The 23,882-nt window shown below is 41.5% G+C and overlaps 2 protein-coding genes across 4 annotated transcripts in view; both read left to right on the top strand.

Annotated features, from left to right (window-relative positions):
• The window catches only part of WWOX (WW domain containing oxidoreductase), a 903,487-nt gene that overhangs the window by 156,601 nt on the left and 723,004 nt on the right, over nt 1-23,882 (top strand). The window lies entirely within an intron of this gene.
• On the top strand, nt 15,943-17,108 carry LOC123625477 (FAD-linked sulfhydryl oxidase ALR-like). Its single transcript, XM_045534040.1, has 2 exons — nt 15,943-15,993; nt 16,646-17,108. The coding sequence occupies exons 1-2, from the start codon at nt 15,943-15,945 to the stop codon at nt 17,009-17,011; spliced, it is 417 nt and encodes a 138-aa protein (XP_045389996.1). The 3' UTR covers nt 17,012-17,108.

The following is a 23,882-nucleotide window of genomic DNA, read 5'->3' as shown; positions in this document are numbered from 1 at the left end:
TTCTTTCCCCAAGACAGAGTCTTGCTCTAGCTCCGGTACTAGAGTGCGGTGGCATCATCATAGCTCACTGCAACCTCAAACACCTGGGCTTGAGTAATCCTCCTGCTTCAACCTCCTGAAGAGCTGGGACTATAGGTTCTTACCACTACACTCAGCTAATTTTTCTATTTTTTGTAGAGACAGGGTCTCACTCTTGCTCAGGCTGGTTTGGGACTCCTGAGCTCAAGTGATCTTCCTGCCTCAGCCTCCCAAAGTGCTAGGATTATAGACGTGAGCCACTCCCCCTGGCCCCTCTCCTTAAATCTTAATGTCTGTTGAAATGAACTATTAGTTCCAGTAGTTGGAGCGTGGTCTTTAACCAGGTAACAACCTGGTTTTGAATCTTTTGAGTTTCGGCAAATAGCAAGTTTTCTCTTCTAGAGTCACATACACACAAAAAATCCATAACTTTGATCCACTAGTAGTCTAGAGAGATACTTAGTTCAAAAAGAATTGTCATCATTGAACAAAACAATAGTATATGCTGTCTCTCTGAAAGGTCACGTGATTGTTGCAGTGCTTTTTCTGTTTTGTTTCTAAAGCAGTTTAAGGGCTCTAAGAGTGCTCTGTTTTCCAATGGACTGGTTCGACCAGAATACAGAAGGAAAGGGAAGGGACCAGGCCAAAGGACTATCTCCTTGGATTTTGACTTATGAAGTCAAATCTTTAAGCAAAAACCTTGCTGGTTAGACTGTTTTTGATAATTTCATTGGATGAGGTTTTAATCTTTTTTCCTAATTTTTTCTAATTTTTTTCGAATTTTAAAGATTAAGTAATAATTATCCACAAAGGCATAAAAAGAAGTATGTCAATGATGTCCTGTTTTAATGTGTCAATCCAAAGAAACCACTGCAGCCTGTCTCTTTCCTAAGTTTGAGTTGAAAATTCTCTTTCATTTTCTTAATGCTGCTCAATACAGATTTTTATAGTGATGCAGTTTTATTTTTTTAATTTTAATCCATCTACCTGCATACTGAAATGATACAGTTTTAGAGACAGTTTTGAAGATGAACATTTCCCTAAGATATAACTAACTTTTCCCCCCTTTAATTTAGCCATTCCTAGCAAATATTTTTTAACTGCAATTTAAGCAATGATGTTTTTGAATGTCCACTACCTTCAAGACACTTTTTATGGTCCTCTCCAAATACAGATTGGGTGTTTAAATGAAAAAAAGAAACACTTTTTAATTTTTATTTAATATGGCAAGTGAAACATGAACAATATATGATCAGTTGGCAGGAGGCAGTGTGTTGAATTATTTATGAGTTTACATTTTTCCCTCCTTTAATAGCACATAAATATATGAAATTCATTACTGAGTGATAGGACGAGTAACTCAAGAGGTTCTGATGCAGGCCACACCTTATAGTAATAAAAGTAACTTTTGATCTATTCCCAGTAATTTGATCTAGGTTGCCCTGATTTTTGTTGTTGTGGTGGTGGTGGTTGTGGTTGTAGTTGTTATTTTAATGGCATTTGTTTTGAAAGAGCAAGACTGTTCTTGCACTGTTTAAGTGCAGTGTTTTTCCTGCAAGGAAGAGGAAATGTAGTTCTTGTCCTTCTTTCGTTAGTCATGCATACCTCCACATGGTTTCGCTGGGACAATTATGCCAAACCTTTACATCCTAGTGATGCATTTGCAACATCTTCTTTTATATTTACAAATTATACTTCTCTACATGTAATCCCTTTTGAGAGAGAATATTCCCAGAGTATCAAATCCCTTTGATAAAACCTCCTTTTATGTGAACTAACCACATCGGGTCGTAATTTATAGGCCATGTCAGGGTACCATTGCTCCGATAGAGTAAATCACTCTCTCTCCGAGCAATGGTATCCATCAGTTAGGTGGGGGTTGCTATATTATTCAAGTGGGAAAAAATCCAAACAACTTTAAGAAGAAGAAGAAAAAATCATCCTGGGGTTAGGCAGGAAAAAAAATAAAAAATAAAAAACCTATCCTTGGGGGTCTCACAATTTGAGATTGTTGAGTGTTGCCATGCAAAACTAACACCCAGCGGGAACGTTCTGCTTTTCTCACAAATTCTCCACTAACGCAAGGCGTGTCGGCAGCTGGTGGCAGAAAGTCAGGGCGCCAGGCTGAAATGGAGTGGAAGGCAGCCCCGGCTGGAATCTCGCTGGGAACCTGGAGTGCCGGAAGGTAAAACTTCACCTAGTGCTGGCAGCATAACTTTGCCAGTCTGTTTCTTCCCGCGCTTCAGGCCATGCTGATGTTCAAGTTGAGTAAATGAGAGCTAATGATTTTTTAAGGCTTTTTTAGTGATTTGTCTTGGGAATGCTAAGTTGGCAAGAATAAAAACCTAGGCAAGGAAAGTTGATTTTTTGATGACCCAAAGAAGGCATGTCCTAGAGTGATTTTGTAAAGCTCGAACAGTCTAAGATTGTTCCACACTGGGGAAAGTGCACAATTATCAGAATTACTTACTGATGAAGAAAGAGGGAAAAAAAAGATTATGAGGCTACAGAGCTGTGGGAAGGAACAGGGTGGCAGCTCCTACCATGAAATGGTCTGAGAAACCTTCCACCTTGGGGATCCAAGGTAGGGTTTTCCCAAAGAAGAGGTTCCACTGTCCTGCTTTGACCGGTAACAAGAAAAAAATAAAATTACCTTGAAGGTAAACGAATCACCTCATGAACAAAGGAAGGGATAAGAGATAAGTTTATATGTACAGATCCTAATCAAACCTACTTTGTATTTTCTAAATAAGCAATATTTAGAAACACTGTATTGCAGTCTTGATTTCTCTTATACTGGCTAGGGTGGTCTGTTGCTTTTGAGGAGGTCCTGAATCAAATAATGTAGGTTGTAGAAAGAAACGCCGTTTACTTGGCATGTGTTTTTAAAAGTTTTACCGGCCTACAGTGTGAACCAGTACCTAGCAAATTTAAGAATATTCACTGACATTTTCAATGGTCACTTTATTTTTATGTTCTTGAAGAATGAGGTCATTGTATTGTTTATAATCAGAAGTACATCATCAGCCCACAAATTTAATGAAAGGTTTGTAAAGTCACTTTTATTAGAATGTTAACATGTAATGGCTGTGCATGCACACTTACACATTTTAATTAAAATATCTTTCTATTTTCCCCCTTGTGGTATGTTTAACTAACTGATGACAGTGCTTTTATTATATGCCTGCCTGGGGTTTCTACATTTGAAATTTTATCCCAGGCCTTGGAATCGGTCAAAGAAAACCCACTCGGCGACGTTTACGAAAAGCACACTCTCTGAGCTGACAGGTCAATATCTGCCCACGTGTTTATTTGTAATTAAAGTGAAGATGCTTGAGAATGGCTTTACCATTAATCTAGAAACCTAGAGCTGTTTCCTGGTGAGTAATGTATGACAGTTTGCTTTGTGCTTCCTCTGAAAAGGGAATTGTTCTTGTGGCATTGTTACAGAGAACAGCTCTCATGCAGGGCTCTCAGTCTTAACTGTTTCAAACTCCTGTTGTTCGGTAAATCTATCAGAAGGGTCTGCAAGGGACCATATTTATGAAGAGAGTGGAGAGTGGTCAGTCTAAAAAGCTCCTTAGTGTAGTACTTTGAATTTTAAATTACACACATAATTCAAAGGTAATGTAACTTGCCGTGTCGGACTTTAGTCCATTCCCTTAAATGGAGAAAAATGACTGACGTGAAGAATGACTTATTGATTCTTGGTGGGAAAATGACTTCTGTAATATAGGAAGTATGGTAAAAGGAATAGCTTAATTATTTAGGGAGCACTTTTCAAAATATGCTTTTACAGCAGTACAAATTGTATATATACAAATTCTACGACTAGGTTCTTTTTTTTAATTCTTTTGTAGGGGAAAGTTATGACAAGGCTTATATTATTTAGTTGCTAAGGCAAAGCTAAAATTTGCTTAAACTCCTAAAAGGCTTTAACTAAGAAAGATACAAGGAGTAATGAGAAATTTCTAAACCCCTTAAAAAATATGACTTGTTCTGATTGCTGTTTCTTATTTACATTATACTTAGGCTAGTGTTAGGGTAGCTTGACTGCCAAGATTTACAAAATACACTTCTCTCTCTCTCTTTCTCTCTCTTTTCAGTTTATGATGTTTTTCAACAGTGTCATGAACTCACTTAATCTGATTTCATCAAGTAAATATATGGGAAGTTGAGATGACATATTTTAATCTGGCATTTGAAGAAATATTCATAAAATATCAGATAAAATATTTATATTGGCCTTTTCTTTCCGATCTGCCTTTTGATTCACTGTGTATTCTTTGCTTAAGGACCACAGCCTAATGTTATTTTGACTGCATTTCACAGCGTTGGCAGCTTTTCAGATAAACAGCATATTTGTGGTTAATTGGTTGAACATGTTCTATAATTATAATTATATTAAAACCTTAATGTGCTTGAACATTTGCCCACCGAAGGCCACTCACATGTACTCAGTTATGTTTCTGTCGTCGTAACTGAGCTGGCTGGTGCCTGACACTTAGCAATTGAGGCAGGACAAGGAACCCAGGAATGACATGAAGGCTTCTCATTATTTCTATCTGAAACCTCTGTCCGGACAGTTTTAGACGTTGACCGTGAAAATTTCCCCTGATTGTAACTTGGATCCCCAGGTTTCAATCTGTGGGCCAACGTTCCTTCAGATTTTCATAAAGGATTGTCTTGGCTTTTCATTAAAGTTATACAATGGCTTTACAAAAGCAAAATTTGTACTTTATCAAGTTTGGAGCACATTTCCAAGGGAAATGGGGAACAGGGATGGTCACCAAAGACCACTGCTTAGAACCAGGCAAGAAACCGTCTTTGAGATGAGCAGGGAGGTCTGATGGCCAACAGCTGAGGGAGGAAATCCCCTTTCGTGCCCTTTAGAGATGCTTTCCAGAATGATATAGAAGCCCTGTGGACTTAGCAGCTGAGAATCCCAACGTATCTTTTCTGGATATTGGGTCAACTTTAAGATGATACCTTTCCCGTGTAACAATCTAATTAAGTCAAGGTCTGTGAACCACCTGTTTTCTGTATGACCCAGGAGATGAGAATGGTTTTTCCAGTTTTAAATGATTGAAAAAAAAATAATATTTCATGATACATGAAAATATATGGAATTCAAATTTTAGTATCTGTCAATAAATTTTTATTGGGACACAGCTATGCTCATCTGTTATGTATTGTTTATGGCTTCTCTCATGCTACAGTGGCAGAGTTGAGCAGTTGCGGCTGAAACACTGTGGCCCTCAAAGCTGAAAATATTTACTGTTCTCGTTCTTTACCAAAAAGTTTGCTACCTTTTCATCTAAATGATGTCCTTCAGTTTTTGTCTCTCAACAGACTGATAGTGTGATGGGGACAAGGGCTACTCCTGTTTTAGAGCTTGGCCCATAGTAGGAGACATTGGTTGGGCAGATGAATGAATGACACCAAAGCTACATAGCTGTCTCTCATTTTCTTATCTTTGGCCTAACAACTGCACACAGTTTATGAAATTTGGAAATCTGTTTCCAAACATGTTTGAATTGATTTTTATGGTCTTTTAATTAACCCAATAAAAATGGTAACAACACAGCAATTTTAAGAAAATAACAGAGCCAAGTATTTTTTTATAGCTATGCATGCAATCCACATTACACACACATGCAGTATTTATATGATCCAAATAATTATCTTTTAGACTTAGCACACTTTAAATTAGGATTTACTTGAAAGATTATGTTCTATATCATTTTTTTAAAAAGGAAGAAAAAAGAAAGCTCTTCCCAATTTATTTACATAATGGAGCAATTCTGGCACTACTAAATAAGGCAGGAAATTCCATTAAGTTTAAATGTGCTGCCCTTACCCTGAAGTATTTGGAGGGCTTGGTTGAAGAGCCAATGGGTTCAGACAGATCTCAGTTGCAGAGCTGAATGTGCACTTCATTAAAATGCTTTGTAAGGTATTCAAGGATGGGTTCATTGGTGAGGACTCCAGTCTAGCATCTTCAGGCCAGGGAGCTAGGCCAAAGGTATCCTGCCAGGATGGTAGGAGATTTCAGAGCCTCACGGAGACTCCCCTTGCTGGGTATACTCTGGTAAAGTCATCATTTTTGTTGGTTCCTTGCTTCTGGGCCATTCTTGGCCTGCCCTGTCCGAAACTTTAGTCTCCAAAGTATCTGAGCCTTTCTTTCTTCTCTCTGACTCAGGCCATGTCCTTCATGGACTTTGGAGTGAGACTGGGCCACAAACCTCCTTCCTCCACTCTGTTCTAGCTGTGTAGTTTCAGGCAAGTGTCCTCACTGCTTTGGGCCACTAGTTAACCACAAAATAGGGATCTTATACCTACTTCTTCATGTTAGTGCGAAAATTAAGAAGGACATTTGTAAACCTCCTAGGGAGCTGTGTGGTGCTTAATAAGCAGGTAGTAAGGCTTAGTTATCTTTGCTCTCTCTCCTGACCTGTTTGTAACTAAGTCCATGCATCTTTAGAAATAGAAGTCTAGAAAAATAGTCCTTCCTCTTCTTGTGTATTCCCTGTGACAACCAAGTACCATTTTGCTGGGTTATGTGTCCTCCCTCCCATCTTTTGTCTCTTCCTCTTTCTTACAGTGGTTCTAACATCTGCGGGTTACTTGTCTTATCCTCTGAGCAGGTGCCGGGCAGTTCCCTGTTCTTTCTCCCTCCTGTGCTGGTGGGAGAATTGTGAAGTAGGTCATAGAGTAGAATCTCTGTTCCAGCCTGCTCTGGTCAATTTTGGCAGGACCTCATCCGAGCACAAAGGAACCTCCATTTTCACTCAAGACCTTCCTAAACAGTGGTCAGGATCCCTTCATGTTTAGCAGTTTGATTCCCGACTCGGTCCTGTGCCTCTTGCTCATTCATCCCTTTACTGCCCATCACCAGGTGGGCCAGCTTCTTCGTCTCCTTGTTTGGGTCACTCAGATGGAGCCCTAAGTGTTGTCCCTGCCTCAAGAGCTACCTTCCTTCCATGAGTTCCTGACCATTTCTCCAGTTTAGTCTTCTCTGCACCTGACCCAGCATCTCTGTGCCAGGCCCAGTTCTAGGGTAGGAGACACAGAGACACAAAGCACACGTCTTGCCCTAGAGAACTCACAGTGGGTCAGCCTCATCGACTCAGGAAAATGTTGTGTTCGTGGTCTGCCATGAAGATTACCAATATTGGTGGCTTCTATCATACTTGTTCTGTAAGATTCTGTTCTACTTGTTCTATGAGATTCTTGTTCTGTAAGTTCTGTTGTGTGTGTGATTCCCTCCTGCCAATAAGTAGTTCCCTAGTCATCCACTGTTCATATTCCTTGATGTAGATTTCCATTTTGTACTTACCTCATTGTGCTGTAATTATCTATTTGAGTGTATACATCACCTACTAGACTGTGAGCTCCATGAAGGGGTAGTCTAATATAGCTTTATGACCCCAGCATGAACTAAAAAAAGAAAAAAAGGAGGGAAGGAAGAAAAGGAGGAAGGGAGGGAGGGAGGAAGGTGGGGAGGGAGAGAAAAAAGCTCTGTCAATGTTTGTTGACCACATGAATGAGTCACTAAATGAGCCAATAAACTAATGAACAAATGGATGAATGAATGAGTGGGTCAAAAACAAGATCTGGCCTAAAGGAGACATGTGGCTTTCTATTTGGGACTCATGTGGGAAGGCTCTGAGATCCCCTGGTAGGCCTTGTTCAGAAGTCTGGATTGCTCCCTGCCCAGGACAGACTCATGCTGGACTGTTTCGTAGGTATTTTGGGGGCCATTGTAGGGATGGTGGTTAAAACCTGGAGGAAACCCAGGGGTCTAACATTCCCTTGGCTTCTGTCAGAACCAATGACTCTCAATTATTTCTAGGTCTTGGCTGAAGATGTGTCATCTACCACTTTGCAGATAGGATATACTAGAGCAGAGAGAGTGGCATGGATTAATCTAGACAGAAGCATGCAAATCAGCTGGTTTGGATATCATTGTCTGGATAGGGAGGAACGGGTAGGTGGTGACTTTAAGAGCAGGATGGAGAAACCACTGCAGATTCTATGCAGGATCTTAGAGGACGTAGCATCCTTATCTCCAACACTGGTTGTTTACATTATCAAACTAAGAGTGGTTCTCAGAATTAGTCATGCACCATGACTAATAATAAAATCCCGTGGAGGCCTTTTTAGAACACATGTCACAGGGCTTCACCCCCAGCATCTTTATCTTAGAATTTCCGGAGTAGAGCCCAAAGATCTGCATTTCTAGCAAGATCCTAGATGGTGTTGATGATGCTGGTTTGGGTATCACATTAGACTAAGGGCGTTGCTAATTTCAGCTACAGAGTTTTGACTCATGGGTAAGATTCCTGACATCCACAGCTTCTTTTGGTCATTACTGGAGTAGAGTCTTATTTTCTGAGTATGAAAAGCATCAAAGTTATTTTAGTAAAATGCTTTTGCCATCATTGCTTTTAAAGTAGCTCTGTGAAGTGAGAAAAACAAAAGTAAGTTTCTTTTATTGAGACAATTTGTTGTAAATATGAGTTCAGCATCACATTTGGAAAATAGGTAAAGCCCTACTTTGAACTTATTTTGTTCAATCTATCTGTATCATTTGGTATTTTCTATATATATTGGATGTACCTGCCACAGATGTTGGTTTTGTGGTAATAATACTTTTTTACATTAAAAAAAATCCTGAAATGAAAATGTAACTTAGTCTTATTATTGTAATCTCCCCTTGCCTTTTTGCATGGATCATTTGTTTGTGAACTGGTTATTTCAGGAAGGGCTCAAAGGTAATTTCATGGTTTATAGCATTTATATTGGCGCCTTTAATGAGCAAAACATATTGTTTTCTAATACATGAAACTAGGAATTCATATATACGTGTATATATATATATAAAATTTTCATTTTCTAATATTACATGTATATCAAGTTCAAGACATTGAGAACAGCCACGTAAAGAAATTATACTTCTGTACACAGGGGAAATATGAAAGTTTTGTAAAGCAAAAAAATAAAAAAAATAAAAATCAACATTTGCAGGCTTATGAGATGATTTTATTTTTAATGAATCCAAATGATAGCAGGGAGCTGCTGTTGTGTTTGTGCATTGTACAGCAATTCATATCTAAAAATATGGTAACATATGGCTTTGTTATTATTTAGTTTAGGAATTCATACACCTAAAGGAGTTTTGAGAGCTCTGGGTCTCATTTGGATGTTGTACACAGCAACCAAACAAGATAAGCTGGAGTGTGGAGTTTCTTATCGTCATATTATTAAGACTTGACCAATTAACTTTCTTTTTTTTTTGGTGCTGTTTATTAAACTCCAAAACTTTGTTGCTTATTTGCTAGGGATTCTCTTCCCTTTTTCTGATTGTATTTTAGAAGGCTGAATTGGTGAAATTTTTTGGCCCAATAAAAATATGTCCTGGATTAGGAAAGAGTACAAGCTTCTTTTTCTAGCCCTGGAGTGAGGTGGCTCTCCAGCCTCTGGATTCATTTGATGTCCTGGGGAGTCATTGACACCCACACACTCCCAGTCACAAGACCTTTCCCTCCTATTCAGATTGTGTTTGCTTTATGGCTCGCGCACAGAGCATGCAGCTGTGTAAACCTGAGAATGGTTTCTACACAGCTTTGATCTTTGCATGGATCAACAGTTGCCCTCGGTCCCTCAACCCTGTTCCAGGGCCCCATATTTCTTGGATTTTTCCATTTTCTGGCAATTAGTGGCATTGCATAGGGAGCCTTCCAACAGCATCCCCCATGATGGGTGGAGAATTTGGAAAAAATGTGTTAAGTCTGTCATTTGTAGAACCCTATTAAGGAGTGATTTTCATCTGATGCCAAAAAAATATGCCATTCAGTTTTCTCCTAAGAGGCAATGTGACAATTTCAAGTAGACTGCTGGAATCTGACAAATTTCAACTTATTATTGACTGAATAAATGTTTATTGAACAAATGCAATGTATTTTTTTTTAACTCCTCAAACGTCCAGTCTTCCTACCAAACATGGCTGACACCACTGTGGGAGATGGGGTGTTGGGCTAAGGCAGTGTGGCATTACTCTTCAGTCAGTAAACTTGGAGCCCATAGAGACTTTTGCATGGGGAATACCAAAGTCATAGTTCCTTTCTTTATAGTCTAGTAGGAGGTATAAAACCCTTGCTTCAATAGCCTTAAACATGGTTCAAGGAAACTATGTAGGCATTCCAGGGAAGGAGACATCTTTCCATATGTGATAATTATGAATGGCTTAGAGCACCAGGCCCTAATGCCCTAATGCCTAGGCAGGATCCTGAACTAAGAGATGTGAAGGAGTCTTTAGGCAAAAAAAAAAAAAAAAAGACATGGGAGGCCACATATGGCAGAGGAGATAAGACTTTGAGGTTTCCAGGTTCCGATAGACCTGAGCGTTTCTTGGCTCTGCTCCTAATGTCTGTGTGATATGGACCATTTGCTTCATCTTTGTGAGTCTGTTTTCTTATCTATAAAATGAGATTAATACTAGTTACCTCCTAGATTGTTAGAGTTAAGCAAGGCAATGCATGTAAACTGTTGAACACTGTCCCTGGGACATAGTAAGTTGTCAGTAAATGTTAGCTTCTATTACTGCTACACTGAAACTGTTCCTATCTTCCCTCTTTCTCCTTCTCTTCCTCCACCCCCTTCTTTTGATAAAAGTTTACACCCAAAAGGATGAGCTTGTTTGCAGCCAACATTCTGGTTTGATAGAAGCCTAGGAGATATGTGGAAAATATTCTAAGATGAGGTTAAATAATGAGTCTCCAAGATCTGTGGTAGAGTCATATTCTTATCAGTGTACGAAAAATGGACCTGCCCCAGTGTCTGTGTTATGTTAGGTGGTCTCCACTGCCGTGTATTGAGAGATGGCAGGAACCATGTCACTGAGTCTAGAAGATGGTGAAGTGTGGGCCACAGTGTTGATTTCTAACAGCTGCCTATTAGAAAAACTTTGAGAAATACAGATTGTTTCATTACTTGTAGAGGACAGTGCTTAAAACAAAGAATTGAGTAGAAATTAAGAGATACATTTTTTCCAAGAGTAATCATGAAGTCTGTTCAATTTTCTTTTCTTTTTTTAAAATTCATTTAATCTTCTAGAAAGTATTTACATTAAGGAATAATTTCCTGGGTAGTCTTCAAGACTTCCCCCCTCCTTCCCTCCCTTCCTCTCTTCCTTCCTCCCTCCCTCCCTCCTTCCCTTCCTTCCTTCCTCCCTCCCTTCCTTTCTTCCTTCCCTCCCGCATCTAACATCTCTAAATAGTTCTCCATGCAATGGCATTACTAATCACTTGACTTTTTCAGGAAATGATTCATTACTTTATAATTTCAATTCAGTAACCATTTTAAGATGTGCAATAAATCTAAATCCTTTATTATCAAGATAATATTTTTTTTCTCCTGTCAGTGAAATATAATGATCAGAAACAATTTTTAGAAGTTGACCCCATTAGAGACAGCTCTTAGAGATTTGTCCGTTACACCAGCATATAACTTGTGGGGCATCATTGTTTCCAGGGCAGGGGCCTCTTGTTGCCTGTCTATACATTTTTTCAAAGTTCCCAGAATAATGGTGTTTATAATAAGTATGAGACAGTTTATTACACTGGGTGAACAGGAGAGAGGACAATGTTTATTTGAAGTATGTGTCTATGAGGGGAATTATTTCCAAAGAACAGAGGATGAATGATAAAGCCAATCGCTAAGGCATCCTTTCCCCTTCCTGAACATTGGCTACGAATCTAAGCAAGGCCAGGCAACCCGGTGGCTGCCTGTTGCAGACAGCTCTGGACTGGGGCTGATGAACCCTGGGATCTGTCATGTCCTCTCACCTCCCACTAACTTGTGCCATTGTGGGGAGGTTGTTGAACCCATCCGAGCATCAGTTTTCTCATCAGTCAGATGAAGGAGTGGTTCTAGGATTTTAGAGATGTTCTGCAAAATGACCTCAGCCTGGGGGAACCCAGCAGTCAGATCCCCTTCTCTGTACCTTTTTTTGTTTTGTTTTGTTTTTTTGAGACAGAGTCTCACCCTGTCGCCCTGGCTAGAGTGCCATAGCGTCATCTTAGCTCACTGCAACCTCAAACTCCTGGTCTTGAGTGATCCTCCTGCCTCAGCCTCCCAAGTACCTGGGACTACAAGCGTGCACCACCACTCAGCTAATTTTTCTATTTTTTGTAAAGATGGGGTCTCACTCTTGCTCAGGCTGATCTTGAACTTCTGGCCTCAAGTAATCTTCCCATCTTGGCCTCTCAGAGTGCAGGATTACAAGTGTGAGCCACCACACCTGGATTCTCTGTACTACTAATTGGAGTAATTCTCACTTTATCCCCACTTTCCATATGGGTCTTCTTTGTAAGATATTCTTTAAAAACATATTTTTTAAAAACTTAATTAAAATATGACGTTCTGAAAATGTCAAGTTTTTAAACTTGTTTATTATGAAAATTATCAAGAAAGTGTAAGCAATATTGAAATGATACAATGAACAACCATATGCCCACCACCTAGATTCAATAGTTGCTGACTTTTTGCCATGTTTTGTTAGTCTGTCTGGCTGTCCATCCATCCACCCATCCATCCACACCTGTGAGTTGCAGACATTGACAAAATTTACTCTTAAGTACTTTGGCAGGCAGATCCTAAAACCAAAGGCATTACTCTGCAGAATCACATTTATCACCATTATTATGTCTATGAAATTGATAATAATTTGCTAACATAAAATAACAACTAGTCCATACCCAGATTTACTGAGTTAGCCCCAAATTGTCTTTTATAGCTTTTTGTTTTCAATCAGGCTACAGTCAAAGTTTGTACATAACATTTGGTATGATATCTTCTTTTTTTAAAAATTTAAGTGGATTTAGGGGGTACAGGTGGATTATTGTTATGTGGATAAATTGTATCTTGGAGAAGTCTAGGCTTTTAATTTACCCGTCACCTGAAGAGTGTAACTTGTACCCAATAGGTAATTTTTCATCCCACACCCCTCATCCTCACTCCTCCTTCTGAGTCTCCTGTGTCCATTAAGTCACTCTGTATGATCATGCATGTCCACTGCTTAGCTCCCAGTTAGAAGTGAGAACATGCAGTATTTGGTTTTTTGTTGCTGGGTTACCTCAATTAGTGTAATGGCCTCCAGTTCCATCCAAGTTGCTGCAAAAGATATTATTTCATTCTTTTTTGTGGCTGAGTAGTAGTCCATGGTGTGTGTGTGTGTGTGTGTGTGTGTGTATGTATAAGGGTAAACACACACATACACACATAAACATTTTTTTAATCCATTCATCAGTTGATGGGCACTTAGGTTGATTCCATATCTTTGCAATGGTGAATTTTGCTGCAGTAAACATGCGAGGCTTTATATCTTGTCAATGTGTTTCTTAAATAGTTTTTTTCAGGGGTCAGGGTCAGAGGGCAGATTCCTCTTTGGATACTGTGGATACTGCTGATTTTCTTTATCAGGTAGCAAGGCTTTTTATAACAAAATTCTTGGTACTTCCCTGTTACTGAGAAAACTTAATTTGTTGTACATTTTGTTGTATCTTTGTGAATCCAGTTTTGACTTCCAATCTGGCTAAGATGCTGATTTCCTTTGGTGAAACATGGGAGAAGAGGAAAAAATGCGTTAATTAGGCCTGTAGCAGTGCACTGTGTTTATCTTAAGCAGGGCTCTGTGCTGCAGCCCATCTGACAAAAAAGTGGTAGAAAGCAAGATTCAAGTCTCAGGTTATAAAACAAATTCTCTAAGACCTCAGGGCGCTTTGCCCATGATTAGAGTCTGAGAAAGACTGAGAATTGGAGATTAGGACTGCTGCTTGTCACTGCTGGCTCATCTGGAGCACCGAGGGCACTGGGTGACAGACACATCCCTGGGCCTCAGGATTTCCTTGCTCACTGTTAGAACTGAGCCTTTCTCCTGCCTTCCTTGGGTGGGGACAGGAATCTGGCATAGCTTCGATGGCAGAAAGGGGACTAATGTGCCTATGAGTTGTGTTCATGTGTCAAAGTAACTTACTCTAAAATTAGATGACATTTTTAAGTGTGTTTTTCATCCTCCCACGGTCATGAAATTTGACAGGCAAATATATTACTTATGAATGTTTTAGGATTAACCCTCAATTCCCAGACTTTGCCCCAGCCCCTCCCCCTTCCTTTTTCAACCCTGTCTTGCCCCAGCCCAGGGACAAACCATAGCTCTGGGTGTGATTTCCGAAGGAGAAAACTCAGTGGGATATTCCTCTGCCTCAAGTGACATCACCTACTAGCAGGCACATTTGGTTGTGCCGTCACGATAATGTAAAACAAAAAAAAAAAGAAACACACAAAAAGTTGATATACACACCCCACCCTGAAAGATTTCATATAAAAATGTGGCTTTCACATTAGACTTGAAAATTGGAATTGCAGGCAACAATTGGCTGGAGCTAAGTAGAGGCATTAGAAGGGTATGTGGTCTCTAGTTTGCCACAATCTCCACCACTTCTTTTTGTCTCCCTTCTCAATCTAAGAATCTGAGCAGCTTCACTCATTCATGCTACTTTCCCAGACACTGTAGGCATTTAAGTTTGCTAATTCTGACTTGGCATGTCCCTTGGGCCCAAGGAGTTTTAGTTGTTATACAATTTGCTTGTCCCCATATATCTTTTTCTCACTCCCCCGAGCCCCTTTCCTGGCCCCAAACCTTTAACTTTGTCCTAATGTCATCAGATTGCTGCATGAAAGCTCCCTGTGGACCTCACTATTTTATCAACGGTGCCAGCCTTGTGAAGACAAGGTTTAGAACATCACCAGACCCTTTTTCAGAGGACCCTGGGAGAACTGTCTGTGGGTTTTGATTTTAGAAGAGAGATGCTTCTTCTGAGCAACTGGTTTGCCTTTTAAAGCAGGGCACCATGCAGCTTCTAGAAAGCTTAGATTGCTCACCTACTTCTTAATAGATGTGGAATGTTTGTCTTATTCTTGACGATGTGTTATTAACTATATCCTTGCCCTTTTCTTCCCTACTTTTTAGAGATCTAATTTATGTTATTTAAGCAACAGACATTTTTTAACAAGGTATAAATAAATAAAATGTAGTAATAATTAGAAATATCTTTATGTTTGTCTTGTTGTGGCCTTTTTAATCCCAGGCCAGATGTTCTTCAAATATCAGCCCTGGCCGTTCACAAGGCAAGAGGAACCTGAGTATCCTTGCACAGGGCTGATAGTTGAGCACACTGAGCTCATAGTGGTCGCTTTTAACCAGGGCACAGAACTCAGGAGTGAGTAAGCTGGGATTTGAACAACAGTTTTCAAATTTTCAAGACCACCCTATATTAACCCCCGACCCCCATCTTTCTCCCATTCTGTAAATAGCCAAGCTGTCATCTGTTGCTTTTGAATGTATACAAAATTCTAACAGCTTCTTCTTAGAGCCCTTTTAAATTGGCATTAAATACACTTTCACTAGCCCTGAGGTTTTAGCCAATAAGTTTTAAAGGAACCAACTCTTTATTTCTCCTTTCATGAACATTTGAAAATACAGTTTCAGTGCTTGTCCTCCAACGTGTCTGAGTCGTCACATCCTGTCAGCATTTCATTCTCTTCTCCCAGGTCTGGTGTGGTTATTACCTGGGCCATCCACTCACAACTAAGGCATCTGCTTCTCAACATTATTCACCCTCTGCTCACTTTATCCTCCTCTCTAACCTATAGGCCTTTAGCATTTTACTTTATACCTTTTTTCAATGCTATACTTTTAATTTTTTATTTTGGTTAGGGTAATGCAATGACACTGTTCAACATTCAAAAGGTGGGAAAGGGTGAGGGTGGAGGTTTGGCCTCCCCTGGCCCCCTTTCCCCAGCCATCCTGTTCTCTTCTCCAGAGGCTTCCAGAATTTCCAGATGAGCAAGAATCCAGAGATGGTCAGTGCAAACTCCAGCACATCCCTAATGCTAGTGAAGGTGGCAGTTGTGAGGATGTTAGTAAAATGTCAGCGTACTAAGCACACTGTTTTGTACTCTATTCATTTCACAATATCTCAGAGATTCTTCCATATCAACATATAAAGAGCTGTAACATATATGCATGCAGCTTCATGATACTCCATTGCAGAGTTGTCTCGTAATTTATTCAGGCATTCCTTGTTGATGGATGTTTGGGTTTTATCCATTATTTTGCTATTACAAACAACACCATAATAAGCAACCTTGTACACATTTCATGTCAACCACAGATTAGTGTATTGAAAGGATCAGTTCCTAGAAGTGGAATCCAAAGGTGTATACATTTGTGATTTTGATCAATATTGCCACATTTCCGTCTGTTGAGGTTGAACCAGTTGACATAATCTACTAGCACTGGGAAATCCTCATTTTCCTTTCTCTCCTTCCCTCGTCTTCTGCCTCTTCTTCCTCCTCTCTTCCTCCATTCCCTCCTTCCTTTTTCTCTTCCTTCTTTGCCAGTTAAAACATACTGATCATTTGGCAGCACCAGGCAGTTATTAAACCCACCTGGGAATCTGAGTTTCTGTTTCTGCTGCTGTCAGGGATCCTCAAGCCCACTGCTTGTATAAATCAGAGCTTCTCCTGCCATGCTGATTTGTATTAAGCCAGGACTTTGTAGCAGAAGCAGGACAGACAGTTTAGGGACGATTGTCCACAGGATGGAGAGGAACTGGGCCACAACATCTGGGCTCTTCTCCACACCCTGGCCGCCTGCTATCCCCACCTGCCCACCCCAGAACAGCAGCAAGACATGGCCCAATTCATACATTTATTTTCCAAGTTCTACCCATGTGAGGAGTGTGCTGAAGACCTAAGGGAGAGGATATGCAGGAACCAGCCAGACACCTGCACTCGGGAATGCTTCTCCCAGTGGCTGTGCCACCTGCACAATGAGGTGAACCGCAAGCTGGGCAAGCCTGACTTCGACTGCTCGAAAGTGGATGAGCGCTGGCGATACGGCTGGAAGGACGGCTCCTGTGACTAGAGAGTGGCAGCCAGAGCCCATGGGGCAGCCAGCCAGGGCCCATGGGGTGGCCTGGCTGGACAGGAGCAGGGCACTCATTAAAGTGAACAGAGCCAGAGCCTGTCATATCTCAGTTGGGTGCCCATGGGGTCCTGCCCCTCTCAGGTTTGGGGTAGAAGTGGAGGTGCCCACTGCAGGCTCCCTGCTGGCCTCCTCCTCAGCCCCAGCCCCGCGGGACTGCAGGTGAGGGAGGTGGGAGCAGCCTAGGATGCCCCTTAGCATCCAGGATGCAGCCTTCTGCTCAGCCCACACCCTGGCACCGAGTTCCTCACACAAGAAGACAGCAGGCCTGGCTGGGCTTCCCTATGCCTGCCCCTTGAGGCCCGGCCATTGCCTTCCCGTGCCTACAGTGGGGACACCTGCAGTGCCTGTGGCCCCAGTGGCTCTGTGCCGTCCACTTCAGGAATGAGGCCTGGGCGCTGAGGTCTCCACTCCGCTCAGTCCTTTCAGGGAAGCCCAGGCAGGGTTCTTCCTTGAGGGTCCACCAACCATGCTGCTCACTCCCTGTCTGGCACAGGGCCTTCCATAGCTGTGCCAGGCCTGTCAACAGAGGCTTCATGAGGGCAGCCTCCTCAGAGTTGGAGGCCAAAATAAAACACTGGAGAAGTGACTCAGGAAAAAAAAAAAATCACCAACTGATTTTCCTTTCCTTTTCCTCCCCTTTCTGGGGCAGTACGTTTTTCATGGAGAGCAGGGCTCCCCAGCTGATGTGATGATCCTCCCTTGCCAGGGAGAAGCTATTACTAACAAACAAGAAGTGAGCCGGAGTTCTTCTGTCCCTCCAGACTCCTCTCACAATAGCCAGGAGGAAAAAGCCTGATAACCTCCAGATGAGTCCCTGGGACATTTAGAATTGAAATGAACATCCGAGAACAAGTGACAGACTAAGTGGAGGAAGACACTGTGGAGTCTTTTGAATGATGGCAAGGATATTTAGAATTTTTTTTCCCCAAGTTCCCTCTGGAAGAAAGAGCCTGGTGAATTGATTAAACAGCACTGGCCCATTCAAGTTCCAATCATCTTGAAACTGAACAAGTTTATGCATCTTCCATGGAGCTTTAACAGGAGCACTTAAAAAAAAAAAAAAAAGGAATAAAAAGTCCCTCTCTTGTTTTTGGTAATGATGCAATGGCAGAATATCAACCAGCCACCAGTTGGGTGTCTGAGAAGGACTGTGGGCACCATGCAGCCCACATGAAACAATTGCCCCTGGAGAGTTGATGGTTCAAATTAGTTTGAAATGAGAAATTGCTGGTGACCTGAAACCCATCATTATTAACCTTGTGGCACAACATCGCCATAACCAGTAGCCAACTCTCAGTTTTTCTTTTCTTTTCTTTTTTTTTTCATTGGAAGAAAGGCTCATTGATGAAAGTTGGCTCAGTTTTTTTTTGTTTAAGTTAAGTGGTCGGACCACCAAGAAGAATTGCTTTCCTTGATTGGGAACAGGTCTTAATACAGATGTCCTTCACATGGGCAATTCACTTTTCTCTACACCCCACAATCAGTTCGAGCTGTGTTTATATATAGACACTTGCCCACAAAAATTGTGTGGAGAAGCATCTGTGTGTCACTGCCTAAGTCTTGCAAAGGAATTGCCTTCTAGTAATTCATGTTTTTATAGCTTGAATACATTTATAATGAAAGATGGCTTCTTTCTTCTTCCTTTGTCTAAAAGCAGAACAAATGACAGAAAAAAATGAGGTAGGAAGGATTTGGGGACATGCATTTATGGTATAATAATATTCATGATATCCCTTTACGTTTTATGGCAGAAAATTCTAGAGGGACGAGTCTAGCTCTTTCAAGATGCGGCTCCATTGGTTGTTAGTGTTGCTGGTCAGGCGATCAGGGTTCCACTGAAGATTTTCTTTCCATGTGGTGATAGGCATTTCAGAATGTTGCCTTGTGGCATCCACAGAAATCTCCAGAGTTACATGAGAGTTCATCTGGGCACCCTGCCCAAAGATGGGCCCCCTGTGTAGCCTCAACTATTCATTCTGTTTATGTTATTCCAGTGTGTTGGGCTTGCTTCAATTTGTGGCCAGAAGGGGACATTTCTTACTCTAGATCAAAGAGTTTAGAAATCGCCTTCCCACAATTCCCAGCGAGCCCTACTCCTTCCCATAATTCCCAGTGAACCTCACTCCTTCCCACAATTCCCACTGTACCTCTCCTGTTCCCACAATCTCCAGTGAGCTCCACTCCTTCCCACAATCCCCAGCAAGCCCTGCCCCTTCCCACAATCCCCAGCAAGCCCTGATCCTTCCCACAATCCCCAGTGAGCCCCACTTGTGTGGAGTGTCTGTGAGTAGCCTGCTCACCCTCTTCATTGTAGGCTTCCAGGTATTATCTCTCTTATGACCCATTTCCAACCTCCTGTTTTTTTCTTCAGAGTTTCCTGTGGAAGCTCTCCACTGTATCTTTGATAGATAATGGTAACAATGCATCAATAATCCCCAACTTATTGAGCCTGTACCAGGCTTTTTGTGCTGGGATTTCTATGCTATGGCTACTGTACAGGATTTGACTCATCAAGAACTTAAGCAGAGTTGATGCAGAGAGAAAGGAACACTTACATACTGTTGGTGGGACTGCAAATTAGTACAACCTCTATGGAAAACAGTATGGAGATTTCCCAAAGAACTAAAAGTAGACCTACCATTGCATCCAGCAATCCCAAGAAGTCATTTTATCAAAAAGACACCTGTACTCGAATGTTTATCATGGCACATTTCACAACTGCAAAGATGTGGAATCACACCAAGTACCCATCAATTAATGAGTGGATTAACAAAATGTGGAATATGTATACCATGAAGAAGGATTAAAAATTGTTGGAAATCAAGGATGAGGGAGGAAGGGAGAGGTAAAAACCTACCTAACAGGTACAGTGAACAATATTCAGGTGATGGGCACATTTATAACCCTGACTAAAGCATTATAAAAGCTATCCATGTAACAAAAACATTTGCACCCACTTAATATTTTGAAATAAAAACATAATTTTTTAAAAAAGAACTTAAGCAGAATCTGTTAGGAAAGGTGTTTTTTAATGAAGTATGGAGCTAAATACTTGTTCTCTGCTGCCCCTTCATTGCTAACACAATGCCTGGTTTTCAATGATTATATCTTGAATAAATGAATGGAGTACTCTGTAGGCTGAACAATGGCCCCCAAGATATTTAGACTCTAATCTCTGGAATCTGCGAATTTTACCCATGGCAAAAGGGACTTTGCAGATGTGATCAAGTTAAGGATCTTGAGATGGTGACATTAGCCTGAGTTATCCAGGTGGGCCCTAAGTGCAATCACAAGTGTTCTTATAAGAGGGAGGCCGAGAGGAATGTGATCACAGAAGAGGAAGACAACCATGCAATGGTGGAAGCAGAGGAACAGGAGGTGACGTGGCTGTGAGCCAACAATGTGGCAGCTTCTAGAAACTGAAAGAGGCACGGAATGCATTATTCCCTGGAGCATTCAGAAGGAACCAGCCCTGCTGACACCTTGATTTTAGTCCTTGATTTATTTTGGACTTTTGACCTCCAGAACAGTAAGAGAATAGATGTGTGTTAAATCTAAGTTTGTGGTTATTTGTTACAGCAGCCATCAGAAGCTAACAGAAGTATGAATGCTGAAACTTCAGACAGGAAGAATGCCTACATCTGGGCCTTCAACATTCCTTTTCATGGGAAATTGCTGATTGCTTCCTTTCTTGCTCTTCTTCCTCTTCTCCTTTTATTGACCAGATACTTAATGAATGTCTATAATGTTACAGGTTGCACTTTTTTTGGGGGGGTGTGTGGCAGGGTCTTGCCATGTCCCACAGGCTAGAGTGCAGTGGCATCATCATAGCTCACTGCAACCTCAAACTCCTGGGCTCAAGCAGTACTCCCACCTCGGCCTCTCAAAGTGCTGGGACTACAGGTGTGAACCATCAGCCTATCTGTTTTTGTTTGTTTCTTTAATCACCCTCTGAGTTTGTACAATTTCAGTTCTTGTCAAGCACCATGACCCTGAGATTTCAGAATGAAGATCAGGTCCCACATGTGATGATCCCAGCTGATGGAAGTAGGGGGCTGAAGTGGAATCTGCACTGGCTGGGTTCACCTTGCTACCGTGACTGTAGCAGCAAGGACTGGACCCCAGCTTTCCCAGTCAGGCCTCAATTTTTCTCTCATGACAAGAGTTTTAGAAGTAGGCAGCACAGTTTGGGAGTCTAGCCTATGATGCTATCAGAGACCATGACTGCCTCAATATTCCCTCTGAGCCTTAGCCTGTGGCTGCTCCACCTCCAGGAGTTTCATCTGTTGCCCAGGCAGAAAGAAGGTGGGAAGTGAAGGGCAGATGGCAATGCCATCTTACCCCAGGAATTCCTCTGGCATGTCAGTGGCCAGAACCATTTCACATGGTCACCCATAGCTGCAAGGGAGTCTGCAGAGGTTTTTCATTAGGTATGTGGCTACTCAGGATTAAACTGGGGTGCTGTTAATACAGAGAAAGGAGAGATAAGAGGTAGGCACCCAGCAGTGTCTGTCTTGGTGGTCATGAACTCTGGCTCTGGAGTCATGTAGTTGCCCTGGGTTTGAATTCTGGTTCTGCTACCTGGGCCATGACTTGTTGATTAACTATTCTCAGTCTGAATGTTTTCTTCTATAGAAGAGTGGTAATAATTGAATGTATGGTAGGAGTTTTGGAAGGATTAATTAGGTCATGTATGAAATGCTTAGAACAAGAGTCTGGCCATTAGTAAGCATTCGGTTACTGTCACTGATGTGGTCATCATGGTTATTGTCCTTATTTTCCTTTCTTCTTCCTTCCTCTTTTCTTCCTCCTTTTCCTCCTCTTCTTCTGTCGTCATCATCACAATCATCATCATCCATAGCTACTCCCTCACCCCACCATGTTAAATCCATGTCGGTTTTTTTTAAATCACATATCCAAAAATAATACAGCATTTTCCATAAATGTGTTTCCTTCTACCTGTGAATTTCCCTAAGCTGCACATAGAACCCACTGACATTTTACCTCCATAGTTAGTGGTTTATCTAGAAAAGTGTCCTTCTGGGCTCTGTCTCACACCTCCTGGCACATATTTGGCGTATACACACTCACACATGCACAACTAGCACACACCATGTTTGTTGATCGAATGAATTAATATCTCACTGAACAACAAACACACACTGATTATACTCCTTGTGGAGCTAATTTGTTTTTGTCTCTAAGAGCAAGGCCAAATCACCAGATTGATGGCTTTGGCTGTATATCAAAAGGACTTTCCGTTACAGTGACAAGTGGACCTGAGTGTGCAGTAATACTGGTGGTCATTGTAATGCTGCAGCCCCTGTCCCCACCCCCAAGCACGGATGGGTGCACGCCATGTGCCAGTCACAGTGTAGAAGACATACTTTGTCTCAGCACATTTGGCATCTCTACAGGATCAGGGATTTACACGCCAAAACCTTGCTCTTGGGACTTGGCTTCCACTAGCAAAGGAAAGGAGTTTTTCTCAGCCTTGCATGCTCTTACAGCTGTCTCAGCCCATTTCTAACACTTTTCAGTGTTTTAGCCCAGGATAATATTACTAGTTTCAGAGAGTAATGAACCATCTCTGAAGGCAGGGGGCACGTGAGTTGGCAGTACAGGAACAAGGGCCAGGCTCTGCATCGGAGTGGACACTCCAGAAGTCCCAGAGAAGTGGAGATTGAGTGAGCACAGTAGCTAGCTGCCTGCATCTCTGTTTCAGGGAAGATTTCAAGGTCCTAGTGCTCTAAAGTCTGACTTAATTTGTGATTTGCCAGTAGTCTCCCAGAAGGTATGAGAAACAGATATGAGACTTGTGAAAAATACCAGACATCCCGAGGGTTAAAAAAAAAAAAAATGAAAAAGAGAGAGGAGGGTGTGGTGTGACCCATTTCTGGCAGCTTTGTAGGCATTTATTACGTCTTGGTGGCCAAGTGTGGTTGGACTGGTGGTTTTGTTATTGATCATGTTCCCTGTATGTCTTCAGCTTTTTTTTTTTTTTTCTTTTGCTAATACTAGGCCCGATGTGTATAAACAAATTCCTTTCTTAATCTTCTAAGCAGTGCATACTTAACACATTTGAGCTTGGAGAATTCAGTTCCCACCACAAGCTCTGGAATGGAGGATTTATAACCGAAAGGCAGACAGAAGGTATACTGAAAGGTACTCAAACTGTCACTTCCTTCACCCCCAGGAGCAGTGAGCACACACTGTCATTCCTTTGCAGGTGTTGGGCTTTTTGAACTTCCTGGGGAGATGAGTGTTAACTGTTTCATGACTGGCAGTGCTGAAGGAGTCGGTGAGCAATGTGACCCTTACACATATATATAAAGAAAGACAGACGAGGTGTTCTAAAGAATGCACACCTAGCTTATTCATAGTAGCTGTGTCTATAGGAGGGATGGGGAGGGAAGAGAACAGGAAGGACCAAGAGCTGACGGTGGGGAGGCTTTAGTCTGGTTTATAATGCCTTAATTTTTTAAAGAGAGTGAATTGCTCATGTACTGCTTGTGCAATAAAAATTATTTTTAAAAAAGAGCCTGGGGTATTCATTTTCTGTGGCTGCCATAACAAATAATCTAAACCTTAGTAACTTAAGACAACATAAATTTATTTTCTTACAGTTCTGGAGGTCAGAAGGCTGACACAGGTCTCACTGGCTAAAGTCAGGGTGTCATCAGTCTGTGTTCCTTCTGGAAGCTCTAGGAGAGAATCCATGTCCTTGCCTTTTCCAATGTATAGAGACTGCCTGCATTCCTTGGTCCATGGCCCGTTCCTCCATCTTCAAGCCAGCAATATTGGGCTG

Source organism: Lemur catta, chromosome 20 (genome assembly GCF_020740605.2).
Source record: "Lemur catta isolate mLemCat1 chromosome 20, mLemCat1.pri, whole genome shotgun sequence".
Classification (NCBI taxonomy): Eukaryota; Metazoa; Chordata; class Mammalia; order Primates; family Lemuridae; genus Lemur; species Lemur catta.
This window is presented reverse-complemented; position numbering and strand designations above follow the sequence as displayed.

Bases quoted from the DNA above. Each gene is read 5' to 3' on its own strand.
- LOC123625477 (XM_045534040.1), top strand. From the start codon at position 15,943: ATGGTCAGTGCAAACTCCAGCACATCCCTAATGCTAGTGAAGGTGGCA. The intron at 15,994-16,645 runs GTGAGGATGTTA...AGGACTTTGTAG, and splicing joins TGCTAGTGAAGGTGGCAGTT to CAGAAGCAGGACAGACAGTT.